Raw genomic sequence first — 25,213 nt, 5'->3', positions numbered from 1 at the left:
ATCGAAACATCATTCATTTTTATCAAAACATCATCCTTTGGGGCAAATCTGGCCGATTTGGAAAGTGGAAAAATGATGGTTTGAGTTTTGGCTGCATTAATGCGAATTTTCCAGTCGCCAAAGTATTCGGAAAGAACGTCAAGACCCTTCTGAAGGCGGCCAACTAAATATCTGGTTATTTTACCCTTATAAATAACGGCAGTGTCATCAGCAAAAAGAGACAACACACCATTACCAGGAAGAGTAGGCAAATCAGATGTAAAAATATTGTACAGAAGTGGGCCAAGAATACTTCCTTGGGGAACCCCAGCATCAATGTTGAATAATCCAGAAGCAATCCCATTCAGAAAAACCTTGAACGATCTCTCCGAAAGATAGTGCTGGATAATTTTGATAAGATACATTGGAAAACCGTATAAATACAGTTTATGTATCAAACCATCATGCCAAACATTGTCAAAAGCCTTCTCAACATCCAACAAAGCCATAGCAGTTGATTTAGACTCAAGCTTGTTCTGCTTGATGATTTTAGTTACTCTCGTAAGCTGATGAGCAGTATTATGCCCCTTTCGGAAGCCAAACTGCTCATTCAAAATTATATTATTATCGTTGGTAAAATCCAAAAGCCTTGAATAGATGACTTTCTCAAAGAGTTTGGACAGACTACTCAAAAGACTAATGGGACGATAACTTGTTGGCGATGTTGGATCTTTTTGAGGCTTCAAAATTGGTATGACTTTGCCCAGTTTCCAATTGGTGGGGAAGTAACCAAGTTGCAAACATTTATTGAAAATATTGGCTAGATGTTGAAAGAACTGATCACTCTGTTTTTTCAACACTAGATTAAAAATGTTATCAAAGCCTGGAGCTTTCATATTTTTCATTTGTTTAACTGCAACTTTGACTTCCTCACCAGAAACATGTGAATCTGCAGGAAATTCAAAGGTAGAGTCATTGATTGTTGAAATACTATTGGCTACTGATGTTTCTTTACGGCTGGTCATGGAAGCGCCAAGATTATGTGAACTAACAAAATGAAGCCCAAGTGCATTTGCCTTTTCCTCGGATGTAATCAAAGGAGAATCCTCAACAATAAGAGGAGGAATAGGCTTTGGTTTGTTTTTAAGAACTTTTGAAAGTTTCCAAAATGGTTTTGAATAATTCCCAAGCTGGCTTACATGTTTTGAAAATTCTTGATTTCTGATATTGTCAAGTCGGTCTTGTATGATTTTGTTCAAATTGTTAACTGAAATCTTTTTGTCATAGTCCCCAGTCCGTTGATATTGTCTCCTATAAACATTCCTAAGTCTAATCAAGTGTTTAGTATCTACGTCAATATCAGTTACCTTAAAGTTAACAGGAACCTCCCGAACGTTGGCAGCCTCTGCTTGGTTGATAGCCTGCTGGATCACCTCCAGCGAACGATCAATATCAGCAGAAGTTTCCGGGTGTTGATCATAGTCGATGTTGCTGTCTACCACTTGCTGAAACTGCTGCCAGTCAACGTTGTGGTAATCTTTCCGGGTTGGTTGCCGCTGCGGAGTAACGGAAGCTCCAACCTCCACAACCACCGGATAGTGATCAGAACTCAACTCTTCAAACACCTCAGGATGAGCCACGTTCTCAGCCATATTGGTAATGAAGAAGTCGATGATTGAGTGATTCCCAGACCGAGCCACCCTCGTTGGACGATCCGGACTCACAACGTTGTAGTATCCGTTTTGCAGATCGTTGTGCAGAATCACTCCGTTCCGATTCCTCCTGCTGTTGCCCCAAACTTCATGCTTCGCGTTGAGGTCACCAGCAATGATGTACTTTGCGCTCCGCCGTGTCAGCTTCTGGATATCGCCCTTCAGTTTTGCTGCTGAACCATCTCTGGCATTCACCTGACGTGGGCAGTATGCAGCAATGAAGAGTACTGGGCCAACCGAAGTGGGAATTTCCACCCCAACGGCCTCGATGATGTCCAGCTTGAAGTGTGGCAGCCGGCGTGGCTTGAGATCACGATGAACAGCGACAAGCACACCTCCTCCTCCAGAGGTGGTCCTATCGAGCTGCGTCGCGATCTTGTAGTTTTGCAGATAAACTTTTTCACCGGGCTTCAGATGAGTTTCCGTGATGGCAGCTACGTCGATCTCCTTCTCGCGAAGAAAATCCACCAGCTCTAAGTTCTTTCTCCTAATGGAGCAAGCGTTCCAATTCAGCAGCTTGAGGGACCTACGATCCATACTGGATGACGAACGAGGTCAGCACTTCAATCTGCTGGGTCTTGGTTTTGCATCCACGCAGTGCAGCGGACATCTGTTTGAAAATATTGAGGAGTTCGGTTGAGGTGTAAAGATCATTACCATTTTCCTCAACTGCTGGTTCTTGGGTTGGTCTTGGCTCCTGGCTGAAGCCCGGTGGTGGCGGTCTCGGCTCTTGGCTGGAACCCGGCCGTGGATGATTCATCTCAGCTCTCTTCCTGGGATCCAACGGCAACGGTGCCAAGTTCGGGACCTGGCGTCGCGGTTGAAGAGGTGGAAAATGTTGCTCCACCAGGGCTGGAGGAGTTCTACGACGCTGAGGCTGATTCTTCGTCGATGCTTGCTGCCGAATTTTCACGAACTCAGCTCTCTTGGGGCACTTTCGGTCGGTTGACGAATGCTCACCGTTGCAGTTGAGGCACTTCACCAGCGAATCTTGGATGCACTGGGATGTGATGTGCGCATCGGTACCACATTTGGCGCAACGACGCTTTAGGTGGCAGTTCTTACCTCCGTGCCCGAAGCCCAGGCAGTTGAAGCATTGTGTGACGTCACGATGCACTGGTCGGTATCGCTCCCACGACACGATAATGTTGAAAACCGCTCGAATCGCCTTCAGCTCAGGAAGCGTCGTCGATCCCTTAGCCAAATGCAGCAGGTAGAGCTGGTCACGGTACTTGATGTCTTTGTTGCGTCGGCTCATTTTGTGCACGGCCAACACATCCAGATTCAAAACTTTTAGCTCGGCAGCTAATTCCTCCACTGGCATGTCGTACAGACCTCTGACGACGATTTTGAACGGCTTATCCATGACGACATCATGGGTAAAGTACTCCGCCTCGTTTTCGGTCAAGTAATCCTTGACCAGTTGATAGTGCTGCCTGGATTGCACCAGCACCTTAAATCCGTCCTGACACAGACGAATGTTGCCTTGGACTTTCCCAGACTTGATGAGTTCAACCAGCCCCGCACGAAAGTCGATCGTTGCTGCTGATTGCCTCACATAAAAAGGAGGCAGTTTCTCCTTTCGCTGTTTCACTTCATTCTCCTTTGCTTCCGCTACCTGGTCCTCGTCAGGCAGTCCAGCAAACTTGTTGTTCTTCAATAGCTGCTCCTCGTGCGACGAAGAGTTCTCCTCCTCCTCATCCATCGGTACAGTACCGTCGCTCTTTTTCGTCTTTTTGCTGTTCGATGTCACTTCCAAAAGCACCTTCCTTTTGGAAATTCCCGGTTTTTGGCCATCAGTTGAGGCCTCAACCTTCCTTTTGGAAATTCCCACTTTTTTGCCTGCTTGAGCCGCAGGTAGGGCAATATTGCCGGCGTTTTGCGCCGGGACGCGACGAGTCATGTTGATTCAGACAACCTTCACCAACGAATGCTCGGATAACAATGAGGAAAGTAGAACATCCTCAGTCCTTCAGGAAAGTCACAGAACGTTGAAGTTCGCCGCGACGGTGATAATATTTATTGTGTAATCATCATAAACCTGCTGCTACTACACCAACACATCTATGCTATCAAACGTACATTTTCTGTTTTTACTGGTCCTGATATTTCGCCGATGACTCTTCTAAAGAAATGTTCATACGCATAAAAGTTTATTACATCTCAATCAAACAAACTCGCCCTTTTTCGTGTTTGACAGTCTGCCAAAGTTTGACGTTTCTGCTAACAAATGCAGGCAAATTGTCAAACCCTGCTCAACAGCAACAAATTCAGCGCGCTTTCAGGTGACAAAAACAACAAAAATGCCAGCCCAGCAGGAGGAGGAGACGCGGTTCCAGCACCCGGCCAGTCGGCAAGTAAACAAAAGCAACCACCTTTGGTGGTGAAGAACACCACGGATTTTTACAAGCTCGTGGCGATAGTGGAAAGTTGTAAATTTGGTTTCAATCCGATTTACAAACTAACCCGATTTGGAACCAAGGTGACCTGCTTCTCTGTCAAAGATTTTGACAAGTTGCAGGAGCTCCTCAAGAGGAAGAAAGTGGAATTCTACACCCACGAACGGCGGAGCGAACGAAATCATCGGGTAGTTCTTCGTGGTTTACCTGATGAACTGAAACCGGACGAGGTCAAGTACCTGCTGAAGAGGGATCTCAAGCTAGACGCGCTGGAGGTGCATGCCATCAAGCGGAAGGAAAAGTCCACCGTGGACGAAACTCCGTACATTGTGGTCTTCCCCAAGGGATACACCAATCTGAAGAAGCTCTCTGCAATGAAAGTTGTGGCAAAAACTATCATCCGGTGGGGGGCCTACCGGAACAAGCGGCCAAACGTGACCCAGTGCAGGAACTGCTTGCAGCTGGGTCATGGAACCAGGAACGGCCACCTGAAAGGGAAGTGCAACAACTGTGGGGATCCCGACAAGACGGACGAGTGCAAAGTCCAAGAAGCCGAGCCGAAGCGGTGTGCCAACTGCTCTGGAGCCCACGAAGCCACGGACCGCAGCTGCCCCAAGCGTGCGGACTTCATCCGGAGGCGCCAGCAGGCGTCGAAACCGAAACCGCCGGCAAGGAAGGCGGAGAAGCAGAGTCCAGCAGTTCCGGCGTTCACGCCGGCGGAGTTCCCTCCGTTGCCGGGTGCAGTCCCGGACGGAACATCGAAGGATCGCCCTCGCCCCGCAAGAAGCAGCCAAGGAAGCTCCCGAGACGGTGGAGCCACGAAAGAGGAAGCCGGGGAGGTGCTCTACAGTTCTGCTGAGCTGTGGGGCATTTTCTCCGAGTACATCGGCAGATTCAAAACCTGCAAGACCCGCTTGGACCAAGTAACCCTCGTCAGTTACATGATCTCCAAGTATGGAGTGTAATGAGTTTTTTTTATTTTTATTTTATATTTTGATTGTAAACTGATCCTCAGTCCTAACCTGGTCGTAGCACCTAAAAGGACCTAATAAAAATAAGTTATGAATAAAAAAAAATCCCCAAAATTCGATTTCAATCCTGAGATATTCAACGAAAACCGAAAAAACTCCGTGCATGATTGTCACTTTACATATGAAAGAAGTTTCAATCTTGTCGTGGTATCTTGAAACTCCCTGAAAATTGATGTTAGCGTGACAACTGGCCAAAGGGATTTCAGGTCAGAACGCGTTTGATGCACGAAATCCACCTAAAATTGAATCACTAAACCCGAAAAACTCATCCAAATCGATTCACTCTTCAAATATAATCCCAAGATTACCCCAGAGGAATATAACCCACTTTAATGCTTTTGCTTCTTCTTATTCTTCTTCAATCCCTCGGTGGGTGTCCTGGAAAATGCATTCACCTTAACATCTATGAAAACAGGACAGCCACAGCAGCAAAGAACCACACACAAGTAACCCACAAACATAATGCTGAATCTGAATCTACTGCACAGCACATATCGCATCAAGCACTAAAATGCCCATGAATATAAACAGTTCCCAGTACTGTGGGTGGAACAAGAGGCAGAAAAATGAAAAAAGAATCATCCCTAATAGGGCGCAAAAAAGGGGTAAAAACCAATTGTCTAAAAAGCATATTCTCGGTCGTGTGGGTTTTTTTCTTCTTCTCTCTTCACTTCTCCTCAATTCACCACATATACACACTTGATGATGGAGCGTAACGGGTGGAAAATCAGACGGGAAAACCATTCGAGAGGAAAAACGAAGAGATGCTTAAAAAGCAAATGACGAACATTAAATTTTGCTTACTTTTTAAATGGTACCGAAAGGCCCCTCCGGGCAGCACTTTACCGCTCCTGTTTCCCCCTTCAGCTTTCCTCTTGTGCAGGGTTGCCAACTAAACTAAGCTGATTTGTCGTCTTCCTTTTTCCCTTTTTTTTGTGCTGCGCCTTTTGTTTCAACAAGTCACCGCGTCATCGATTTTGACATTTCCAAGTAAACGAGATATTTAATGCGCTAAATGTTGGTTTTTCATCAGTCTTTTCTGCAAAATTGATTTAACAAAAAAATAAATTTAGATTAAAAATGAAAAAAAAAACCTTGAGAAATATCATAAAATATCACATTTTCAACTCCAATCAGCAAGAAGTCTCAGCTGTCTCTCCAATCTTCCTAATAGATTTGGTCCCACGTGGTGGCACACAAAGTTAGAAACCGCCACCCTCGAACTCTGCGTCCAAAGTGACCAAGAAAAAAGCCACTGGGTGTTTAATTTTCCTTATTGCCACAAACGTCCCGCTGCCATTAGTACGATTTGGTCATTCTTATACTTTGCGATTTTTTTTTGTGTCATTTCAGGGAACCACCAGCACTGGGAGCGCACGAGAACTCGGACATTATACTGAAATTGCCGATGGGCAAACGAATCCGGGACATCCGCTGGCTGTCGGTGTGGTGCAGGCGGTTCACGGTGAGTTATTGGAATTTGAATGCGTTTTTTAACTCATTATACTAAATAGCATGATGGATTGAGATGGAAACTCCAATTTTTTTAAACCTATATTTAAATTTCGGATTCGTTTGTTTTTCATCTCGAGCCAACCTATTATTTCATACAAGTAAACAATTCATACTAAAACCACATTTAAAAAGAACTAAATATTTTGTTGTTAAATAATTCATAAGTTTACATTTTATTCGAAATTTTTTTCTGTTTGTACTTTTTGTAGAACTTGCAAATGTTGCTTTTCAAAGTTTAAGTAGACAGGTTTGAATCGAATTATTGCTTATAATTAAGAAAGAAAAATTGAGTGAAATAAAAATATTCTTTACAAATAATTATATGAAAGATTCACTCTTGATACTGTTTGAAAAAAGGATTTCCAGACTGTCTGTCGAACTCCCGATTTATTTATTCGAATTCTCTTATTAGTTTTCTTTGGTTTTTCATCGCAACCATCAGCGATGGAAGGTTCATCATCAAAAGAATTTCTTTGAACGTTCATCAAGAGAAATAATCTGAAGGGAACATGGCTCTCCTCTCTCGCGCACGAAAGATCGGTAAAAGGAATCGAAAAAAAAATCATCATCTTGATTATTCGGCGGAACATCTTTTTCACTGCAAGTGTAACGTCAAACGTCGAAAAATGACCTGTCACTTTTTGTAGATGGACAATATGTGTAAACAAAGCGAAAAACATAATTTTAAGTGCTTCTGACAAAGAAATTCACAAAAAATCATCAGCAGATTGATTTTCTTGCAGAAGTTCGGGAGCGGGTTTCTTTTGCGTGATTTGCCTCCTCTCTCTTTCGCGGGTGAAAAAAGCTCGCAAGCTAAAATGATTTTTTTTTACAATTATTGCATCCCTAGCCACCTCAAAAAAAGCACGTCGCTACAAAAAATATAAGCTTTGGTTTCAACATTTGGTGCAAAAAGTGTTATAGAATGCAAACTAGCCCATAATTTTCGTATCATTTTCCCATCGTTAACCAAAAAATATTTTTTTGAAAATTCAGGCCTGAAAGGGTTACAATACCAGTTCAGATCTTTTGCAATATCGTTTTTTTTTTCAATTTAATTCATTTTATTTACCGAAATGACCATTTTACATCTTGTGTGATTGGCTGGTTAGAGATTTTGTGTTCCTTGCAACTATTTCTTTTTCTTTTAACCACTTGGTAACAGCAGGATTTTTAAATGCAAAACAAAAACTATTTGAAATTTGGCCAAAAAACCTAGTCAGCTTTGCAACATCTGCAATACGATTTCAAAATATATAAGTGTTGACAAAAATTATTTTTTCTCCAAAAAACAACTTTTTGCGGTATTGTGCATCGGAATTTCACAAAAAATCAAAATAGGTTTGAAAGATTTCAAACATGCTACATATGAATTACACAGCAGGGAAATGCATTTCTCATTGTATTTAGTTAATTAGTCCTAAATTTACATAGGAATTTTGAAGTTTAAAAAAATTGCAGTTCCGTCGTGAAACAACTCACTTTTTCTGTTATTCTCGAGCGGTGAAACAGCCTACTTTTTCTACCAAAAATATTTAATAGAATGGAAAATTAGTGCCTTTCAATACTAATGCTGAAAAGTTCAACTTTTCAACAATGAAATGGGTGCTGAAAACTTGAACTTTTTAGCACTAATATCGAAAAGCAACATTTTTCAATCGTTTTTAGAGCCGTTCGCGCGGAAATGGTCATTTTTGGAAGTGTTTTTGTGATTTTAGATCAAATTCAGTAAAGATCTTAGTTCCGAGAATTGGAAAGACATTGATAGTAAGGCTGGTACAAATTTTATTTAAAGTTTTTTTTTACCCCCCCCCCCCCCCCCCCCTTTAAACATGGCCCGTAAATCGAGGGGCAAAAAAAAAGTTTTGCAATTCCGTCTTGAAACTTCCTACTTTTCCTGTCATTCTCGCGTGACGAAACAGCCCTTTTTTATCTACTAAAAATAACAGAATCGAATAGAAACACATTTCAAAACAAATGCTGAAAAGTTCTACTTTTCAGCACTGAAATGGATGCTGAAAAGTTGAACTTTTCAGCACTAGTTTTGAAAAGTAATACTTTTCAACATTTTTTTGATTTAAACGATTTATTGACAAAATACATGAACATTCGACTTATAATTTCACTCAATGGGTGTTTTCAGAAATGCAAAAAATGTTGTATGGAACTCGTTGCAAACCTTGATTTTTTCAGCACTTGTCGTATTTATCCAACTCGGTGAACCTCGTTGGATAAATGTACGACACGTGCTGAAAAAATCTTCTTTTTGCAACTTGTTGCATAAACTACTATTTTTAAACTTCAAAATTTAAACGGAAATTTAAGTACAATTAGCTGAATTAATTTAAAATGCGTTAAGAATAATTTTGAGCATTTTTCAAATCAATCATTTTTTGAAAATTAATGATTGCAAAACAACTGAACTAGTGTAATAGTAGTTTATGCAACAAGTTGCAAAAAGAAGATTTTTTCAGCACGAGTCGTACATTTATTCAACGAGGTTCACCTTCCCAGTTGGATAAATACGACGATTCCATACATTTTTTTTGCAATTCCGAGAAACACCCTTTGAACAGAATTATAAGTCAAATGTCCATACATTTGGTCAATAAATCGATTAAATCAAAATAAATTGAAAAGTGTAACTTTCCAAACAAGTGCTGAAAAGTTCCGCATCCGTTTCAGAGCTGAAAAGCAGAAGTTTGTTTTGAAAAGGGTTTCTATTCGATTCTGTTATTTTAGGTAGAGAAAAGTAGGCTTTTTCGTCGTTCGAGAATGACAGGAAAAGTAAGTAGTTTCACGACGGAATTGAAACAAATGCTTGTTAAAACACTTTTTGCAGGAAAATGCTGAAACTATGGCTTGTTATTTCAATATTTGTATTTTTTAATTATTTTTTTTTTGCAATCTTTATTTTGCTTATTTTTGACCAATCAACTACGCTAAAGCGTTTTTAATGCATTTTGTTATTTAATAGACAATCAACTATTCAAATTCGACTAAAATGGGATAATAGATCTCGAATTTGATAATTAAAAGCACAAAATTAAATAACACGACAAAACATTTTTTTATCGTAATTCGATAATTTGAACTTCTGATAATCAAGTCTGGACTGTAGCCGAATAATGCTTAAAGTTTTAATACCCCTCAATATTTTTTCTGTCTCCTAATTTTTGTAGAAATTATGAAGGGAAGGGAAAACGGATGCGCAGGAGTCACAAATTTGAAATAAAATTTTACATTGGCCTTAATTGATTCCAGGAAAACGTTAAATTGACCTTAAATTATTATTGATACATTTATTAGTTTCGCGCAAGTTAAAACTAATACCAAACTTTGTTAAATCATTTTTTGGAAAACATTTTCACGTCCCAGCTAGTTGCTATAGTGCTCTTGCATTTTCGACACAAATCCACTGTTCCATTTTCATGTCCTCAAACTAAATCCTGGCAAACAAAGAACATGAGATTTTCCAGTCCTTTTACCCAACTTCAACCCCACAACTGCCCCTCAAATCCCCGAGGTTCCTCCACAATATGGCACAGAAGATCTTTGTCCCCATAGCAGCAGCAGCAGCAAACACCAGCTCGACATAAAACGGAGAGCTTTATCAAAATTCCTGACGGCGAAATTTTCGGAAGGGACCAACACAAAAAAATCTGCACGGATTTTCGTCTCAGCGTGGTTTCTGCGGTCGTCCTTTTGGGGCCGCTCAAACAAACATAATCCTTCGTTGACCACCGACCGGCCATCCCCCTGCCCTCGCGCCCTCCCAACCGTATTTTGGCCACAAAGGACACACAACACAACACGACAAAAAAAAACAGGATAAAACACACGGATGGTGGAAAAACAGTGATAAACCTGGCTAATGTTTTGTAAGGGTCAAAAGCGCAGAAAAAAAAAGTTGGGTGTGGAAAATTAAACTTTTAAAAAGATTGTAAATTTAATATTATTAATTTTTTTTTGTAACTTTAATGATCCTCAAAATGGTAATTTTCACTTTTAGTCACCACCTGAAGATTTCTCACACTTAAAACAAAAAATGCAAGCAGATTATTAAAGCAGCGACGTCCTTCTTGGCGCGAGTGCCAACCTTGTTTTCCCACCTACCTTCAATGAACCCACCCTTAAATAAACCCTCCAAAGCAAGGACACGGCCACCACAAGCAGCAGACAGCAGCCAGAGCCAGTCCAGGTTGGTGGGTGTTGAAGTGAGTGAGAGCGCATGCGTCCAAAGGGGGGAGAGAAATGACCCAATCCTAGGGTTGTCCCTTTCACACCTCCCCCATCCTCACCCCCACAAAGGAAATGTGGGAATCAGCGAGAGAAAGAGAGTAAATTGTTATCACAAAGCCCTTTTCTTTTTTGGGGGCTTTTTCTCCCCTCTCTCAAAATAATGATAAAATTATCACATTTTCTCTCAGCAATTTCATAAAAGGACGAAAAAGGGAACAAAATAATCGGTGAACTTTCTCTATTTTCTCTCAATTTGTCAGATGGAAGGGGGGGACTTTCCTCCCCCACCCCACACCCCCTACAGATTACACCGCATTCTGGAATGGACACTTAGGAATGAAACTAAAACACACGCACACACCAACAGCAACAACAAAAATTGTGTACAAAATGGTTACAACCAAAAACTGTCTGAATTAAGCAGGGAAAATGGATGGGGATTTTCGATGTCGAATTAAATAAGACTGAAGATATTTTTATGGTTTTTGCTACATTAAACCACTTTTTTTTAAGTTATCACATTTTTATGAATATAAGTTTTCTAAATCCGTTTCATTATTCGAATCTTTTCAAGTTAATTTATGGTTTTCACAGCTTACTAACTTGAGAAAATGAATATTAGACTGTAACAAAAATGAGTTTTTGTCGGGAATTCAGTGGCTTGTTCCGGTGGACGTACTGGCTCAAATCCTAAATATGGGCTTGATTGGACGTAACAGGATCTGGCGCTTTGCATTTGAATTTAAGATTAAATTTTACCCGTAACAAAACATTTTTTCTAATATTTCAATTTTTGAGGCATTCTGGCCACTGAAGCGTTTACTTGACATCACTGGCGTTTATGCCAGATCCTTGCGCAACTTTTGGTAAATATATAACAGTAATGTTTGGAGCACGCTGGAGCTCGGTACAGATCTTTTAAGTTTGGCAGCTTTTCGAAAAATCGGTCCAAGCAAAAAGGTTTAAAAAGTTAATCAAATATTATTCAAAAAAAATGGTGAATAGGAATATTTCAATATTCGCCAAATGTCATGATTTTCTCAATAAAAATGAGTTCAAATCTGAAAATAGAATGCATTCTTGAGAAGAAAAAAAAAATCACTATTAGAAGATAAAATTTGTTTGTAAATATTAAATTTTATGTCTTTTTAAAACACAGTTCGAAATAATCTTAAAATGTATTCAGATTTTTAAGCGAAGATGGCGTTACAAATAGTGCACGCCCGAAATGTCAAAATCACGCAGTGGTACCAACATTACAAAGAAAGTTGGCCATGGCGTGTATCATTTGTACCGTTAACTTCGCTTAAAAATCTGGATAGCAATTTTCAGTAGAACAAATCTCGGGTGAGTTTTCAAAAAGCCGTAAGAGCCACTGTGACCTCTGACATTAGTTTTAGTTTTTCTCGAAAATGAAACAAAATTTCATTTATTTCAAGTATGGGGCACATGGAGAACGTGTAGCTGAACAATCTCGAGCATTTTTGATATTTAATGTTATACTAAAAATGAAAACATTTGATTTGTGCTTCATATCTCAGGTGAGTTTTCAAAAAGCCGTAAGAGCCACCGTGACCTCCGACACTAATTTTCGTTTTTCTTTAAATTGCAAGAATATTTCATTTGTTTTTAGTTTAGGGCACTTGAAGGACGTGTAGATGAACAATCTAAACCATTTTTGAAATTGGTTTATCCTAAGTAGGTCGAATACCGATGCAAAAAGGGCTTTGTTTACCAATGGCTCTTATGGCTTTTTGAAAACTCACCCGAGATATTCAGTTTAAAATGCAATATAAATCGATATTTTTGTACTTTTTTTAATCAGACAAATCTCTGACTTTTTAACAATTTGACCAAAAATGTATATATATATATATATATATATATATATATATATATATATATATATATATATATATATATATATATATATATATATATATATGTATGTATCACTAACGTTGCTGCCATAGTTTTAAAGACAAAAATCAATGTTTTTCTAATCTTTTTAACAACATACATATACATTAGGGTGGGTACGGATTTTGAAAATTTATCAGATCAAGTTCTGGTGTGGTTCCCCTTGTAGGGCATACCCATAGAGACTCTCACGCCAAATTTCAGCTCATTTGGTTGAAAAGTGACTTGTCTCAAGCGGGTTCAAGTTTACATAGAAATTACTATGGAAAATTTTGAATTTTCGTTCATTCGCTCCTACAGGCCTGGGGAAAACATGTAGAAACTTCTAGGATGGCCAGAAATGAGCGGAATCGTCTGGAGAACAACTTTTCCTAAGAGACCAGGTCGATGCGTTCAACCCCCATCGAGCTCAACGGCAATACATCCGGGGTTTTCGAAACCAACGGTTTTCCCGAGAAAAGCATCATATTTTCCTTAGCATGCTATGAATCCTTGATGAACACCGCGACGCCGCATGTCAAACAGCTACCACGTACCTACAAGGGGAACCACACCAGAACTTGATCTGAGAACTTTTCAAAATCCGTACCCACCCTAATGTATATGTATATTGTTAAAAAGTTTATAAGAACATTGATTTTTGTCTTTAAAACTATGGCAGCAACGTTAGTGATGGTAGATTTGACGTAAAAATACAATTTTAAAATTTTTAATGTGATTCTGAACAAATGTTTGTGGGGATGTGTGTAGACATGATTTTTTTCCACACGATTATCTCAGAACTGGCTGAACCGATTTTGGCCGGATCCGCCTTATTCTGTTCCTTTTGGGGTCCCCTAAGACCCTATTAAATTTTATTCTGTTTAGTGAAGTACTTTTAAAGTTATGCCATGAAAAAGTTTTTTTTGTAGCTACTAAAAAGAGTGATTTTTGCCTAACCTCAAAGGCCGGGCCAATTTGCATAGGCGCGCGTGTCGCGCAGCATGCATTTCGCCCGGTTGCCACATTGCTTAAGCAGTGTCTGCGTCTCTTCTGGAAAAAGTCTGTATTAACTATGTTGCTGAATACATCATTTTGTCTCGACAAAGATTTACACGAACTTTTTACTGAAAAATACAACTCATAAGACATTGTTTACTAAGACTAGGGGGACAGCATGCAATTCCATCGTGCACCTAATGTTGGCATATTAGCACTTTTAAATTCAATTACAGCCCCTTTTTCTCTTTTATTTTGGAGATTTGGTTAAAAAAGAATTGAAAATTGCTGTTCTGGTAAAAATAATAATTAAAAAAAAATAATGAAAAAAAAATAAAAAAAAATAAAATAAAAAAACTCTTAAATTAATTTGAAAATACAACATGAATGTGAGGAAAGCACCAACCACCTTAAGGTGGAATAAGTGTTTTATTAGGTCCTATAAACATATGAAACACAATAGTTTATAGGAACTTTAAAAAAAACTCTAGAATTGAACTAATGACGAATTAAGAACTAATGAAGAATTGAGTAAAATAGATTTTAAAATTATACACAACTCTAGACTCAATCTGTAAACATATATTCAAGCACTAGACAACAATGCTTAAATTTCCGACTTTTTGAAAAAAAAAACACCAAAAAAATACTTTTTCAATTGCGTCTTGAAACTGTTTACTTTTTCTGACAGAACGACAAAACGGCCTACTTTTCTCTGCCAAAAATTCGAATAAGAACATAAATGCTGAAAAGTTTTTCTTTTCAACACTGAAATGGATGCTGAAAAGTTGAACATTTCAGCACTTGTTTCGAAAAGTAATACTTTTCAACATTATGTGATTTAAATGGTGGATTGACTAAATACGTGGATATTTGACTTAAAATTCCATTCAAAGGGTGTTTTACGGAATTGCAAAAAAATGTTGTATGAAACTCGTTGCAAAACTTCCAGAGTTTTTTTTTTTTAAAAAAAAGGACCTACAAGCTATTGTCATCTACATGTTTTAAAGACCTTTTCAAAAAAAACTCCAGGCTTGATTTTTTTAGGACTCGTCGTATTTATCCAACTCGGTGAACCTCGTTGGATAAACGACTCGTGGTAACAAAAAACTCGTGCAAAAAATATAAAAATTTAAATTGCAAGCCATGGTATTAACATTTGAAAAAGGTGTTTTCAAATGCAGATGTTTTGCTACCATTAATTTTCCAAATATCCAAGTATTGAAGAGATTTTTTTTTCGCCGATTTTTTTTTTTTTTTGCTGAGCTGTGCATTGGAATTCCACAAAAATTGAAAATATTTTTGATCGATCCCACACATGCAATCCTGTTGCAATCATGTTGGTTAGACTTCTATTTTCTTTTAATTTTTTGAAGTTTTTTTGAATATATTAAAAAAAATCAATTCCTTAAATGTTATCTGCAATAGGAAAAACCAATAATGGCAACCAAAACCGATACCATCACCCTATAAGCTGCATCGGTTGTGTTCGGTTCGGCTGCAGTTTTCTCCGTTGGCTGGAGAGGCAAACTTTTCTTTTATGTTTACGCTTCATAATTACTCACAAAAGTTGCTCCTTTATGTGGAATATCTTCTCTCCATTGAAGAAGCCTGAACTCCGGGGCTTCCAGGGAAACATTTTTCTATGCCACTATTTATTCTAGCCGGTCATCATGGCCCGCCGGAAAAGATGTCGAGCAGCACCACTACTTGAATGGCATTATTGCATAGCAAATTAGTCGTCCACTTTGTCGAGGGGGGGGGTGCTTCAAAAGATGTTTGCTTTTTACCCTGAAACATACGATGGTGGGGTTTTCCAGAAAATGGCGTTTGCTTTGAAATTATTTCAAAATTAAATTGAAAAACACAACTTCAATTAGGTCTTTCAAAACATTCCTTCAACGCCCTCAAACTAAACGACCGCGTCACCCACAATTATCGCACAATGGCGTGCGACGTGCTGTGGCGTGCCACAAGAAAAATCTCAATGAATGTCAACCGCAGACTTTTACGTCACTTCTTATTGCAAGGAAGGATTTTCCCAACGCGAGCGTTTTCCCCCTAAATTATAACTGTTGACCGGGGTCGATCTTTATTGTGATGCTGTAAATAGGCCATGAATGACAACATAATTGGAAAAGTGTCAATTGCAGGTTTGAATAAGTTTTGAATTTTAGGTAGATTTTTGAGAGTTCTTGAGAAGAACCCCTTGCAATAATCGTTATGATTATTTATGCTACACCCAAACAAAAAACCTGTGACAATCAATGCGGCTACGGAATCATGGCACTGATTTGCTACCAAACTGACGTTTAGTATGCTCACGTGCATTGAGAGTTTGACGCATGAAACAAGAAAATCCACACGGAAAGAAAATCTGTGCCCAAAATCGTGAACAAGCGTTCATGAAATTTAGAACCACGAACAAAGTGTTTCATTGAACGTTTTTCAAAAACTTTTCACGAAAAAAATACGTCTTTCCTCAAAATTTCAGGTCGACTTTGGTGAAATCTTCATCCCGCCAGGTCTGGAGGTTCCCAAGCCGCGCGTCCTGCCCGAGTTCAAGCGGCTTGCCCACGGGCTCCGCTCCAGCAATATCAGCATCCTGGACGCCAAGACGTTCTACATCCCGAACCTGCACTACGACGGTGCCGGACCGGACGCGTACTTCTGGGTCGGCAACGGGTCCGAGCCGAACATCATGGGTATCAAAGTTCCTAACGAGATTGGCTCGCTGGAACCGCTGCGGGGCTACCAGGGCGAGGACATCGAGATCCAGCTGCCCGGAAACTTGACCATGTACGACATTGACTGGCTGGCGGTGTGGTGCGTCGAGTACCGGCACAACTTTGGCCACGTGTACATCCCGAAGGATCTGGACATTCCGCCGGCGCTTGGACAGACCAAGATCGCGGTAAGTAGGGGGTGGGGCGTGGGTAGACACTCTAAGTATAGCTCTATTATGACTGTCTATGTCTTTCGCAAGCCGCCATGGTGGTACAAACCGGTAAGTGGCTACTTGGAACGCTCTGCTTGATGTTTGCTAACCTGTTGATTCTCTTTCCGTAGACCACATCGTCGACGGTGCCGACGGTCATAGCGCATGGGACAACGTCCAAACCGAAGGACGTCAACTGCCGGGAGCTGCTGCCGGGCAAGATGAACGTGAAGTGGGCCATTGTCGGCGAGTACGTGGAGATCGAGCTGAACGGTCGCATCTCGGAGGATCAGTACATGGCGTTCGGGATATCGGGCAAGAACGGTCAGCCCATGATGATCGGGTCGGACGTGGTGGTGGCGTTCTACGACAAGAAGCAGCGTCGGTTCCGCGCCGAGGACTACTACATTTCGGCACTGTCTCAGTGTGACGGCAAGCATGGAGTTTGTCCGGACGAGCGGATAGGTGGCAAGAACGATGTGGAGTTTGGTAAGTTCGTGGGAGTTGTGTGCGATCATGGGTCTTTGAACTACAAGGAATCTTTTGACTTGCAGTTTTTGGTGATCGCAGTCATGGAGTCACAACCGTCAAGTATCGTCGACTGTTGCAAACGAACGAACCGATCAACGATCAGGCCTACCCGTCGGATCGGCAGATCTCGGTGATTGCGGCCGTTGGTCCGCTGAACTCGCAGGAAGAGGCTAACGCCCACAACTTCCGGGACGTGACCGCGGACGACATTCAGATCAACTTCTCCTCCAAGGACGATCATACCTGCAAGGACGCCCTGGACAGTATCCGCCAGGAGGGAGGGCCGGACGTTTGGCCAACGCGGGTCATCAACGGGGAACGCAACATTACGGCCAAAATTGGACCGACGGGTGGCAAGCGAGGCTACACTCCGCTGACCGGCCATCCGTCGTGGGGTATTGCGTGGTACCTGAACGACCTGTTGATCCCCGAGGTTTACGTAGAGCGAGGCCAGACGTACACGTTCCTGATCGAAGGCGGCGATGACTCGACGCAACCGGCCAAGTAGGACTTGCTTATTGTTTGGAAGAGGTGGAGTTGTACAGTTTTGTCCTCTTTTAGGTATCATCCGTTCTACATTACGGACTCCAGCGAAGGTGGATACGGTCAACTGACCGATGGGCAGCGAAGACGTGAGACGGTCTACGCCGGGGTCGACTTCGACAAGGACGGCTACCCCTTACCAACGGCTGGTAAGTACTTCTCAAAACTTATCTCCAACTCAAATACATGGTCCAAACTCTACAGCTGGTCGCTACTGCGAGTGGAAGCACCGCTCCGTGGACAGGTCGGACGAGATCGCCAAGTTCGAGGACTACATGAAGACGCTGTACCTGGCCTGTGACGAAACGGACTCGCCGCCCGTCTACCTGAACTGGACCGTCGCAGACGACACGCCAGACATGGTGTACTACCAGGTAAGACCTAACCAAACATCCACTCTTGACCCTTAACCAACTCGATTCCCTCAACAGTGCTACACCCACCGCAACCTGGGCTGGAAGATCCACGTGGTGAACCCGGGCATGACGGGCAAGTTCAACGGGTCGCATGGTTTGTTCGCCGTGAGTTCGCACAGTATAGCTCTGCTGGTGGCGGCCGTAGTCACCAGTCTGCTCATGGTCGCCTCCGGCCGGCGCCAGTTCTGATAGTAACTACTGTCCATTTCGGGAAAGTTCCGAGCCTCGAACTCGGCAGTGCCAGCGCAAACGCCAACGGCGGCGGCGGCGGTGTAGGCTTAGTAGCGTAGCTAAAATTTAAACCAATTTCCGACGGACAGATGGCGCTCGCGTAACGCGTGCTCTGTGGCGGTTTGAGTCTATATTGTTAATTGTTGTTTTTGGTCAAGTTGAAGCTTTCAAATTTGTTTTAAACTCTGAGAAATTGATTGTTGTTTGATAAAGTTGAATTGTTAATTTTGAAATTGTTTTCAACTAGCAAAACCACAAACAAAAACCTGTTTTTAAAGAATCAAATCTATATCCGTCCACTGTACGCTAGCACAGCGCAAGACATGACTCGAACAATACAGTGTTGTGTTCCGTTAGCCGAGCTCATCGCAGTCACAAACCGTCATGGAGGCGCACGTGGCACACGGCCAAACCGCGGAGCTATACTAGAGCGAACAAATTTACATTAAATTTAAAAACAAATCACACCGAACACAACCATGCGATATCGCTTGAAAAAACATATCTTCAGTGTATGAGTGAGAACGAGAGATGGATGCGAGAACAAGGCAGCGGGCAGAGCCGAAGGATCGTGCAAATATCATTGCCAGGCATCGCACACGATCTGGATTTTACGGTATGATTGAGATATAATTGGTGGACAGCTAGGTGAAATTAGTTAAGCATTGTTTAGCACACAAAAAAAACAGTACATTCTACTAAGCGTTAATTTTCAGATCAAAATTCAAAGTAGATCAGCTAAATTTATTGCAACCACAAACAATCAGATGTGATAAAAACAAACTTGCAACGCCATCTGTGCTACACGAGTTGAATGCACCCACCACTAGATGGCGACACCGGCGGCAAGGAGACTTCCCATCTGGCTGTTTGTGCCGAAAACTAAACAATACAAGAGACTATACACAAAAAACTTAAGGTCTTAAGGTACATTTGAAGCAAACATCGAACGGTTATTGTTTATTTTTATATACAACATTGTTTTGACTTTACACAATGCACTCACACAATAACGGGTGAGTGTGTACGAGTGACAATAAACGAGCAAGTGTCAGAAACTGTGGTACATTTTGTTACGTTCTCGTATATGAAGGCAACTGTAAAATTTTGCAACTGTAAACTATTGTAGTAAAACTTGTGACAATAAGCAGAATGGAGAGAAAACTTAAAATACCTGTAAAGGGCTTAGTTTACTATGGGAAAGTTAAGCTAACCATAAAAGTAATTATCCTAAATGAGAACTAGATATAAACAATAGTTAAACTAAGTGACAATAAAAAAAAAACAAACTGTTTAAAATACAATATTCGTATTTTCGCGACAATAACAAGCAGAAAACATAACGACAATAAAATCACGTTTCAAATTTAAGTGTTTTTGGAATTTCTCAACTTAGATAGATTAAGAAATATTAAAACTAAGCGCCCATTTTGAACTGAGGTCCTACGAAACGAATTATTTTAGGGTATAGTTTCAAAACTTCGCACAATTAACAAAAGAAAATTGTTTAGTTTGAAACTTTGCAAAAATTTTAATTTTACTATACACATCAAACACACTTTGTTAAAAGTGAGCAAGTTTAAGCTAATGAGAAAAATCACAAAAAGCAAAACCTGTAAATTTAATAAACGAAACTCAAACATAGGCTGGCGTAATGCAATTCATTCAATTTTACAAAAACTGAGAAAAAATGGAAACAAAAAACAAACTTCTTTGTACGCAGTGACAAACAAAATGCTGTAAATATTAATCATAATTATGTGTAAATGTAAATCCGTTGCGAGTGCTCTGCAGCAAAGCAAAAATCTTAAAACAATGCGGAGCTTGAAATCTTTTCCGAGATTGACAATACCATAAAATAAACGTGACAATAACTAAAAAGCGAACACACAAAAGAAAACTTTGGCACACAAATCGTATTAAAAAAAACACACAGAAATTATTTGGTCAACATGTGACGATAACTGTCAATTACTGACAAATAGGTGGCATTCCACCATAGTGAAAACAACTGTCTATAGAGCTAGACAAAATCAAAACACAAGATAAACTGTGTCTAATTAAGAAATACTAATAAAAGCAAGCATTTTGTCAAAAACGTTGGAAATGGAAACAGATTTACATTTATTTACAGACATGCTAATCGAGTGAAACTGCTTTGAGAGAAGTTTAGATGAGTTCAAATCATTCAAACTTCTCACAAAGTTCGTTCGCATGCAAGCAACCCTACTCTAAACAAATAAATTGAAGGAAATAACGAGACAATAACTCTGTAACATAAGCTTAAATCGAGCTGCTTGAGCAAGTTTTTTAAGTACCATCTTTAAACGTGATCATTTTAGACAGGCAACATGTGCAATGTACCACGAGAAAGCTGAATGTTGAATGATATATAAGCAGAAAATTACAATAAAAACAGAAGTAAAGGTGTGGAATGACAATATCGCATTTACAAGTAAGCACTTTTGGTCACATCTTTAAAGCAACACATACTAATACACGTACTATCCTATTCATACTAGTTTAAACATTCAAATTATCAGTGAAAAAAATACTGCATTTAAATCAAAATAAGAACCACTTTTGGTCACGCTGAGACAAAATCAGCAAACGTTTCTTCGGTTCACTTTTGGTTACCGCCATATAGGAATAAATTTCGAAAATTTCGTACCAACCCAACACATAAAAGTAAATCATACCCTCTCAAAGAAGAATAAAATTGCACCTTACAAACTAATTAAACTTGCACCTAAACGACAATAACATGCACCCCAGTCTGATATGACGAAAAATCGCAAACTGCACAGCACGCACCCACAAACATCTTAAAAGGACAATAATATTGAAGGAAACGAGGCTCTCGGAGCAGGAGAGGAGAGGAACGAAACGACTTGATAAAAAGCATATATAGAAATAAACATAATGGTACAATCTACGAAGGAGAAGTTTACGATTACTTGTGATGACATAATCCAACTTTATTTCATGATTTTTTAATTACTACTATACTGATCATTCACTCAGTGTCGATTGAATCATCTGAATCATCTACCCGAATCGAATCGCTAGCGAATACGATTCCAAAACTTCAAAAGGAAGCACAAAATGAAAGATTGTGTCATGATGGTTACAACTTTTTGTGGGAATGTTTAACAAATAGAAGCCGGTTATATTCCAGGTTCAATCACATAAAAATGATTTATCTAAATTGTAATTTTGTTGCTTTATTGGATACGATAACTTGTAGTGTGTACTTTTCGTCAAGTCAAGGAAGGAAATAAATATTTAAACTAAATTTTAAATTCCAAAAGTTGAATAATTCAATGTTACCAATCCATCATAGTAGACAAAGACTTTCAAGAGGACGGCACAAACACGCTGTGTCAACTTGAAGCCCGAAAAAAATGTGGAAATTTTCTTCCCGATCTGTGCAGCTTCTAAGGTAACTTCTAAAGAAACAGTTATTCAAGAAACAATTATGAAATGAAAGCCCCCTTAAAACAGCTCCTCCATCTGCCGCACCAAGCACACCCTCCCGGAGCTCCCCTACGAATATGCCGCCCTGGAACCCACAATTTGCCGGGAAATCATGGAACTTCACCACCAAAAGCACCACGCCGGATACGTCAACAATTTAAACGCCGCCGAAGAACAACTCACAGAAGCCCTTGCCTCGAACCGCGTGACCGACGTGATCAGGCTGAGCCCCGCCCTAAAATTCAACGGCGGTGGTCACCTCAACCATTCCCTCTTCTGGGAGAACCTAACCCCACTTTGTACGGCCCCCTCGAAGGCGCTGGAAGCCTCGTTGAAGCACAATTTCTACTCGATGGAGGACTTTAAGGCGTTGGTTCGCGGCGCGGCGTTGAACGTTCAGGGCTCCGGATGGGTTTGGCTAGGGTGGGACAAGGACCGGAAGCTGCTGCGGATTGCCGCGTGCGCGAATCAAGACCCACTGGAGGCCACAACCGGGCTGATGCCCCTGTTGGGGATAGACGTGTGGGAACACGCGTACTATTTGCAGTATAAAAACGATCGCGCGCAGTACTTTGATGCCCTGTGGGAGATTATCAACTGGAAGGAGGTGTCGAAGCGGTACGAGAAACTGCGCTGTACGGTGAACAAGTGACTGGACAAATTGTATCGGAAATTTAAATTGGGCAACGGAATTTAAAATTCTTTTGTTTATTTATCAGCCTTAGCCGATTGTGAATAAAATATTTTTTTTAAATAAATTGAGAAATTATCCCAAAATCTAGAAATAATTCTTTATTCTATACTGGGCACAACATGACTTACCTCTAAGATGAAGAAAATCAATGGTAGGTACTTGCAGACACTTCACAGATGATGCAGATCTTCACAAAAAAAATATTTTTTATCGTTGCAAATGTATGCTAAAATTTACATAGGGCTTTACGACCCGAAAACGCTGGTGAAAACGTAGGAGGGTACAAAATTGCCGTTGGCAGTGTCTACAAAATCGGAACGACACTGTAGGTTGATTTGTTTACAAACCGTCACTCGAAATCTTACACGCTGATGACAGACAAAACAAAATCAATGAAAAATTATTTAACGTGCACAAAACTGCTCGAATTCGTTGATTTATGACTATTTTGACATTTCAAGTTTGGATCGATTTTCAACTTTTCTTGTTTTGTAAACTTTTCTCAGATATTCAACTAAAGTGAAGCAAATTTTGCAGTATTCCTACAAAATCATTGCTATTTTCAGTGAAAATGTATTCAATGCGATTCCATTCGTTAATCGGCAATCAATGTTTAGTGATAGTTTTGGAAAATCAGTAACAGCCATCATTTTTAGTGGATTAAAAGAAGCTGCCCCTTAAAAGCACTGAAATTCGTACAAAAAAACTTATGCAAACGTTCAACACCATGTCCACCTCAACAACGGACATGACGGAATACTGCCGAGTCTGTATGGCCACACCGGAAGCTGGCTTCAGCAGTCTGTACGAATCGTCCTCATCGTCTGGCCAACTCAGTCTGCACGGCATGTTGAGCGTCATATGCGCGCCGATTTTCGCCAAACCAGCGCCGGAAGAGTCAACGCCCAAGTGGCCGGCCAATGCTTGCGAAACGTGCAAAAATGCCATCGTAGCCGCATTCAACCTGCACCAGCAGTGCATCGAAACGGACCGGCAACTGAATAAGATCTTTGCCGTGAAGCTGGAAGTCGAAGAAGAAGTGGTTGAGGAAGCGAAAGACAACGTTGACGATCCGTTGGAAGAGATCAAGGTGGAACCGCTGGAAGTGATGATGGTCGAGCTGGACGAAAACGACGCCGCCGATGATGATAAGTCGGACGACGGAGGTGACAATAGCAGTGACTCAGATTGGGAGGAGGACGACACCGAAAAGAGAACCTGTAAAGTATGTTCCAAAGTGGTGGACAAGGTTTCACAGCTGGGCAAACACATGAAAAAGGATCATCCGGATCGTCCACACGTGTGTCGGATTTGCAGCGAATCGTTCAAGTCGTACTCAGGATTGCAATACCACAAAGTGACCCATAAGGGACCGGCCACTTGCGATGAATGCGGAAAGACCTTTGTGACCAAGGGCAGCTTGAATAACCACCAGAAGCTGGGCCATTGCCACGGTAAAAAGTATCCTTTCGCCGCCGAGGCAGGCAAGAAAAAGTCTTCAGCGCAGAGTGATCAATCGAAGACCTGCAAAGTTTGTGGTGAAGTTCAGAAAAATGCTTACGCACTGAACGTCCATGTCAAGAAACTGCACGCGGACTGTGTGCTCCACTGTGACCAGTGCAATTTGGTGTTCTTCAAACCGTACGGTCTCGAAAAGCACAAAAAGAGTCACGCTTCCGGCCAGTTTAGCGTTTGCAAAATTTGTAAAGAGGAGTTCCCGACGAGAGATGCAATGCGTTACCACATGAGAAATCACGACGGACCATTCAACTGTACCGTGTGCGACAAATTGATTCACACTAAAACGGCCCTCACAACCCACATGAAGCGTCACTCTGGTCATAAACCGTTCTCTTGCGAGATGTGCCCGATGAAGTTCTTCTCGCGGATGGAAAAGATTCAGCACATGGTCACGCACACAAAGGTTCGCGATCACGTTTGCGACCTCTGCGGATCCGGCTTCACCAAGTCGGACTCTTTGATCAAGCACAAGATTCGCGTTCATGAAAGTAAGCAAAGACGATTTGAACATCCTTCTTTTTATTGTGAAGCACCTACTCTTTTCCAGAACTGCGTCCATTCCCGTGTACGTTGTGCACGTTGAAGTTTGCCAACTCTCACCAGCTGCAGCGCCATATGCGAACCCACACAGGAGAAAAGCCATACAAATGCCATTACTGCGATCGTGCGTACTCGCAGAGCAACGATTTGGTCAAACATACGAAGATCCACGTGGGAGCTCATCCCTATGCCTGCGATCGCTGCGACGAAAGCTTCCGACTGCTGACCGAACTGCGCCAGCACTACCAGGTCCACGTGCAAGCCGGCGACGATCCAAAGCTGCCGGACGAGCTGTCGTTCACCAGTGTGGCCACGCTGAACCGACGATTCGACAAGGAACGGCAGCAGCAGAAAGTGGGGGAAGCGGTGAATGAGTCGTCGACATGAAATGATATTTTATACGCGGATTAACTTAATAAATTATCTATTCAGCAGTAGTGATGCATTGTGTGTGGTTTATTTTGTCATAGAGTACACTGATTCCCAAACTCTGAATAAAGATGTATCAGATATAGATACAGATACAAATCCCAGATACAAGCTATT

General features: G+C 41.1%; 3 protein-coding genes across 4 annotated transcripts in view; all 3 read left to right on the top strand.

The window, feature by feature from the left end:
* Positions 1–20,679, top strand: part of LOC120420745 (protein Skeletor, isoforms B/C) — a 53,693-nt gene extending 33,014 nt beyond the window's left edge. The window contains exons 4-11 of one of the 2 annotated variants that reach the window (XM_039583841.2): positions 6,475–6,586; positions 16,271–16,690; positions 16,763–16,783; positions 16,846–17,203; positions 17,269–17,749; positions 17,807–17,937; positions 17,993–18,162; positions 18,220–20,679. In XM_039583841.2, the coding sequence (XP_039439775.1) occupies positions 6,475–6,586; positions 16,271–16,690; positions 16,763–16,783; positions 16,846–17,203; positions 17,269–17,749; positions 17,807–17,937; positions 17,993–18,162; positions 18,220–18,393 (1,867 nt within the window). In that variant the 3' untranslated portion in view covers positions 18,394–20,679. The remainder of the gene's footprint in view (positions 1–6,474; positions 6,587–16,270; positions 16,691–16,762; positions 16,784–16,845; positions 17,204–17,268; positions 17,750–17,806; positions 17,938–17,992; positions 18,163–18,219) is intronic. The other variant, XM_039583842.2, reaches the window with a different exon arrangement.
* A 1,063-nt stretch (positions 20,680–21,742) lies between these two features.
* On the top strand, positions 21,743–22,689 carry LOC120420778 (superoxide dismutase [Mn], mitochondrial-like). The gene is made up of 2 exons (XM_039583890.2): positions 21,743–21,877; positions 21,940–22,689. Exons 1-2 carry the CDS (start codon positions 21,840–21,842, stop codon positions 22,562–22,564), a joined length of 663 nt encoding a protein of 220 aa, XP_039439824.1. The 5' UTR covers positions 21,743–21,839; the 3' UTR covers positions 22,565–22,689.
* Positions 22,690–23,075: 386 nt separating this feature from the next.
* Positions 23,076–25,104, top strand: LOC120420767 (zinc finger protein 883-like). Its single transcript, XM_039583873.2, has 2 exons — positions 23,076–24,615; positions 24,675–25,104. Exons 1-2 carry the CDS (start codon positions 23,316–23,318, stop codon positions 25,052–25,054), a joined length of 1,680 nt encoding a protein of 559 aa, XP_039439807.1. The 5' UTR covers positions 23,076–23,315; the 3' UTR covers positions 25,055–25,104.
* Positions 25,105–25,213: the final 109 nt, after the last annotated feature.

Source organism: Culex pipiens, chromosome 1 (genome assembly GCF_016801865.2).
Source record: "Culex pipiens pallens isolate TS chromosome 1, TS_CPP_V2, whole genome shotgun sequence".
Classification (NCBI taxonomy): Eukaryota; Metazoa; Arthropoda; class Insecta; order Diptera; family Culicidae; genus Culex; species Culex pipiens.
Note: the sequence above shows the minus strand (reverse complement) of the source record. Positions and strands in the feature narration are given on the sequence as shown.